The sequence below is a fragment of the Uloborus diversus genome, chromosome 4, assembly GCF_026930045.1.
Source record: "Uloborus diversus isolate 005 chromosome 4, Udiv.v.3.1, whole genome shotgun sequence".
NCBI lineage: Eukaryota > Metazoa > Arthropoda > Arachnida > Araneae > Uloboridae > Uloborus > Uloborus diversus.
In genome coordinates this window covers 156,405,775-156,411,774 of record NC_072734.1, presented here as the reverse complement: position 1 = coordinate 156,411,774, position 6,000 = coordinate 156,405,775, and the positions used below count along the sequence as shown (strand labels likewise).

The window sequence follows — 6,000 nt, the reverse complement described above, 5'->3', positions numbered from 1 at the left end:
GTGTTACTTATCTGAAGAAAACCGTGGTCCTTTACTTTGCCGTAACACTCGTTTCCTATTCAGATACACACAAAAAGTTTGCGCTTCAAAAATAAGTACTTTATACATTAACTTTTCCTTCAGATTTCCAAAAGCTTTAAAAATTGTTAATGAATGTTCTGAAAGCACTTGAAAGACAAATTGGAACATAATGCATCAGGTTTTTAACAATAAAGCTGTGTATAACAAAGAAGTATTGAATGCAATCAACATAATGAATGGGTGATAAAACATTCATGCTATCCTAGGTAGCATTTTCCAATATAAAGTTTTAAGACAAAATTCTTCTTTCAGAATTTATGATTTTGATTTTTTTTTTTTTTTTTTTTTTGTACTAACTTAAAATATTTTTGTTCAAAATGCTCTCAGAAATTTAAAAAATGAATGAATGACCAGACGAATATTTTTTTAAACATTTAAGCTACTACAACTTCATGCTAATAAGCTTTTGATATGCTTTGGAGTTGACTCATCATTTAAGTGCCTTGTAGTATATCTAGAAAGAAAAAAAAAAGTAAAATTAAATTGAATTGAAAATATTGAACATATGGTACAAGAAAACCCTCAAATTATAGTAAGAGCTTTAGCATATAGTGAATAATAGAAATTAAAGAACTAATTCTTGACATAAACCAATATAATGTAGGATTGAATGGAGGAAGTGGGTCACTGGGGTAAGTGCCCCAAGGGTGATAGTAAAATCTTCTGAAGACTGAAATTTTTGGAAACCACGAGAAAGCTCGACCCCTCCCCCTCAAAATTCTTCACATAATGCATATAAAAATCATTGAAAAAACGATTTTAAAAGATTTTTTTCAAATAAATTTTTTAGTTTTAGAATGTGTTGTCAACCCAAAATTCTCAGAAACAGCAATCCAAAATTTTCGGAAATTTTGGATCACAAACACCCTTGAAGTGCCTCTTCCCCCTAAAATTGAAATATGCATATGCTTTTATAATTTTTTAAACTGATCATGTCACATCTGTTCACAGTGATTGATTCTGCATATATTTGGGCTTCACTGAACTTTTTTCCAGGTCAGAGAATTTATGTCAAAAAAGCTTTCAAATATATATATATATATATATATATATATATATATATATATATATATATATTTAGAAAGTTCAAACAATTTTTTTTAAAGTAGAGTTTTTAAGAGAATTTTTATTAACTTTTTATGTTCCCTAAACTTATATGTATAAATTAATCAGGGCCTTCCTAAACTTAAATTTATGGGAGGGGGGAAATTCTCAACTTGCTGAATGAAATTCCTAATTTCTGCAATGATAATTGAAAAAAATCAAACAGACATAGACACACTACACTACAAACACATACTACTGCCAAATTTTGAAGAGAAGAGACATTAGGCATCATTTAAAAAAAAGTTTCAGTATTTCTTATAATTTGCTGAACTGTTTGACAAAATCTGCCAAATAAGGAAATTTTTGAGAGGTCACAATGACCTCCCATTGGGGTGCCTCTAGATTACATAAAACATTAAAATAACTTTTTTTTTTTAAATAGATAAAATGCCAATTACCTCAAAGCATTAAGCAGGCCTTCAACTACATTAGGAGGTTGATCTTTCAACACTTTTATGGATCCTTTTACCTAGTAAAAAAAAATCACATGTTTTAAATGAACTAGTTGAAAGCTAATAATAATTCATCCCCCCCCCCCCCCCACAAAATTTCAAAATAAATACAGAACATTCTCCATCAACATGCTCAAACCCTTTAACAACGGTCAAAACTCTCTCCAATCAGGCAACCTAATTTGCAACTGTCTAAAATCCACACACAATTTGAGTTGTATAAACAATTAAATGTTGAGTAGGAATTTAAAATGAAAATACAGTGAAATTCCGTTACGTCGAATACCAAAAAACGAAATTTCCGTTTCAACAAACTACATTTTCAGTCCCTATGTAACTGCCATTACATTATTTGGATTCCATTACAATGAAAGTCCCGCTACAACGAACAAAATTTGCAGCCCCTTGAAGTTCGTTGTAACAGGATTTAACTGTAACATTATGAAAATCAAACTTTTTTTCAAATTTTTTAGCTCTATCTCTCTCTTTTATTTCTTAGGTTTGCACAGTTATCTTTTTAAGCATAAATCTATCATGATAATTTTTATCTATGCCTTGTTGTATCTATCTAACAGGCTCTCTTCTTTTTGATTATGTATTTAACAATATACCATTTTGTTAGAATAGATCTATTACACCATTTAAATTTCATCTAATCAGATGTGCATAGCTAGATAATATAGATACACACATGCGTGCCGTGCATGAATACATTCGCTGCTGTGCAGATACATTGCTGTGGATATGTGCACTGCCTGGTTAATTGATAATTAATATCAATATTAAACAATGATTAGCTTTAAAATATGTAAATAAATTAATAAAAAAAGTTCACTTTTTTGTTTTCATGGATACATGATTGAAAGAAAAGGCATTCTAAAAATTTTGTTTAACCACTGCACATATATTGTTTTTCACACCTGCAGAGAGCTTTGAGTTGTGAGCCAGATACTTTATATTTTCATCTAATGTGTGCATTACGTGTCTGGTACAATACAGTTATGATGACTAGAAAAAATAAATATGAATAATTAAAGAAAACCACAAATAAACAAGAATTGGCAAAAAAATTGTAAAAGTAAACAAAATGCATGAATTAAAAATACAGGGTGTATCAAAAAGGATCATCTGATTTGGCATGTCTATATTTCGAACAGCAATAAACATACGCAATTACAAATTTTTTTGGATGAAAGTGAAACTGAAAAAGTTTCCATATGTCCTTCCATTTTCAAAGGTGTTCCATATGTCCACCTTTAGATATACGGCATATGTCTAAACGGTATTGAAACTCGTCCCACACTGCAGCGAGCATGTCCTGAGTTACGGATTCCACTGCTGTTGTTATGCGCTTCCTTAGATCATCCATTGTTGTTGGTAGAGGAGGCACATATACAGAGTCCTTGATAAATCCCCACAAGAAAAAATCACATACAGTAAGGTCCGGTGACCTTGGAGGTCAGAAATGTAAGGATTTGTCATTTTGTCCAGTGCGACCAATCCACCGATCACGAATCGTTTCATCGATCACGAATCGTTTCATTTAAAAATTCGCGGACTGCCAGATGCCAGTGTGGCGGTGTCCCATCCTGTTGGTAAATGTAATCATTCAAATCTGTCTCCAGTTGGGGGAAAAGATAATTCTCCAGCATATCCAGGTACGTTATTCCTGTGACAGTGTTCTCAGCAAAGAAAAAAGGACCGTACACCTTTTTCCGTGAAACCGCACAAAACACATTAAATTTTGGAGAGTCTCTCTCATGTTCCACAATTTCATGTGGTTTTTCTGTACCCCATATTCTAATGTTACGGCGGTTCACCTTTCCATTTAAATGAAATGTTGCCTCGTCACTAAACACTATGCGTGATACAAAATCTTCATTAAAAAAGTTACAAAACTCCACGCGTCGTTCTTTGTCACCTTCACTAAGAGCTTGCAGTAATTGAAGTCTGTATCCTTTCATGCATAATCTTCGACGTGACACACGCCAGACGGACATCGTAGGCATGTTGAGCTGTCGAGCAGCGTGGCGAACAGATTTCTGCGTGTGAAACAATGGCGGACGCACTCCACGTCTGCATCGGAAACTCTGGAACGGCCCGGCGATTTGCCTTTACACAGACAACCTGTTTCTTGAAATTGTTCATACCATCGTCTAATGCTCTGTGATGTAGGAGGATCAACACCGTACTTATTACGAAAGTCACGCTGAACGGTTATTACGGAATACAGACTCACACTGCGAAAAACGTAGAACACAAAATGCTTTTTGTGGTCCAGACGCCATTTTCACTAGAACTGAAGTGGGCGTTCACTCAAACGCGCTGCGCTACCTAGCGGGAACCATGTAAAACTTGAGAGTTTCCTCTTTCCAACAGTACGTTGTTGGCGCCTTTAGCTCGAAAAACAGAATAGTTATGATTTTTTGAAATCGGATGATTCTTTTTAGTACACCCTGTACATAAGAAATCTAGACTTTTAGAATAGTTTTATTAAGGGTTATAATGCTTAGTGCATATGTATAAGCATTAGTTCATTGTTGAAAATAATGATGGTTATTTTAAAATGTCACATAAGAATATGTGTTGACTAATTGATGACCTAAAATCTGGAAAAATCAGTTTTGGGAAATCAGTGTTTTTCTCTCATTGCTGTCATAAAAATAAATAACAAACTGATCAATATCAGGACTAAGTCAAATAGAGGGTAAAATAAGGGAAAATGAAAAATTTTGTTTATTGATCAAAGGATTACATTTCTTTCAGTTAGGAATCATGAGGTGCATGGAAAAAAACTGGAACAATCGACAAGAATGCACAAAGTGTGATATAAAATTGAAGTAAAATTTTAATTATTTTTAAAGATCATTCTCTTCTACCACATCACCAATTTCTTTTCTAATTTTTGGAAGAATTTACAGTAAAAGAATTAGAGAAAAGTAACTAAAACTTTTCAATTGCCATAATAACCATGGATTCAATAATTTAAAAGAAACAAAAATACATCTAGCAAATTATCTAATACATGAAACTGAAATAGCTTTGAAATAATAACCTTGTAAATAAATATGAAAACTTACATCAATATGAGCAGATTTAGCAAAGGCTCCAACAGGATGTACATGATCATAAAGAATTATTAACCCAACCATAACCCTTAAAACAAAAAGAATTGTTTCTTCATTCCTAAAGCGATTACAAAATTCTCTGAAAAATAAAAAACATTGCATAATTAGTTTGAAAATGTGTTAAGGTGCTTTATTACATAATAGCACTCACAATATTTCTCAGATTTTAATGTAATTACATTTTTACAAAAAAGTGAAAAAAAAAAATGATTTTGCAAAAATCAAATTATTACGCTTTGAAATTTTTAGTATTAAAGGCAAAGCAAGTTTAAATTTTTTAAAAAAAAGGATAAAACTTACTTTCTAAAGGTTTAAGTCTACTTTTTGAAAAGCTAGAAAGCATTTATGCAGGAAAATGAAAGTATAATTAAGTTATCAGTAATTGAATTTAAGCATCTAAATTAAAGAATGCCACTGCTACATAGACCAGGACTCTCCAACCTACGGCCTGTGGGCCAAATCTGGCCCACAAGCAGATTATTCCCAGCCCACAGGAAAGCTTACAAACTGAAAACATATTTTTTTATTTGATAATATATTTCTTTTTGAACATTTTTTAGAAGAAAACTAAGCCAAGAAAATCTCAAAAACTACTATGAAACATGATTGTACCCGGAGGGGGACAGGAAGGGGCAACTGCCTCTCCCTAGAGGAGAGTCTAAAGTTTCACTTTCCTCCCTAAAGTCACCAAAGATAGTTTAAAACTGCATTTTTGGGACTTCAATTTCACAAAAATTCTGGAGGACAGTCGCTTACCTGTTCTTTCCCCCTCATTTGACCAAAAATAACTCAATCACCAGAACTGAAATTGTTAGATTGTTGGCCCGCTTTGCCTCCAAAAATTTGCAATGTGGTCCTTGAGCAAAAAAGTAGGAAACCCCTGATATATATATATATATATATATATATATATATATATATATATATATATATATATATATATATATATATATATATATATATATACCAAACTTTGGTCTTTTCTAAGAACCCAATGTAGGAGGCGTGATCAAAAAATATGGTGAATAATTTTTCATTAAAAAAAGTAATAAGGTTTTATAAAATTTGAGTTAATCTCCATCAAAGTAATGTGCTTGGCAAGCACTACACTTATCCAAACATTGTCTCCATGGTTGGAAGCATTTCTGGAATGCGTCTTTCGGAAGGGCTTTCAGCTGCTCTGTTGTGGCCCTCTCAATGTCAACGACGGTGTCAAAATGTTTTTTTTTTTA

General features: G+C 32.5%; 1 protein-coding gene across 3 annotated transcripts in view; it reads right to left on the bottom strand.

Annotated features, from left to right (window-relative positions):
• Positions 1-342: 342 nt before the first annotated feature.
• Positions 343-6,000, bottom strand: part of LOC129219691 (CYFIP-related Rac1 interactor B-like) — a 60,483-nt gene continuing 54,825 nt past the window's right edge. For all 3 annotated transcript variants that reach the window (XM_054853971.1, XM_054853973.1, XM_054853972.1), the window contains exons 8-10: positions 4,721-4,847; positions 1,587-1,657; positions 343-535 (exon numbers count right to left, since the gene is read on the bottom strand). In XM_054853971.1, coding sequence (XP_054709946.1) covers positions 472-535; positions 1,587-1,657; positions 4,721-4,847 — 262 coding nt within the window. In that variant the 3' untranslated portion in view covers positions 343-471. The remainder of the gene's footprint in view (positions 536-1,586; positions 1,658-4,720; positions 4,848-6,000) is intronic.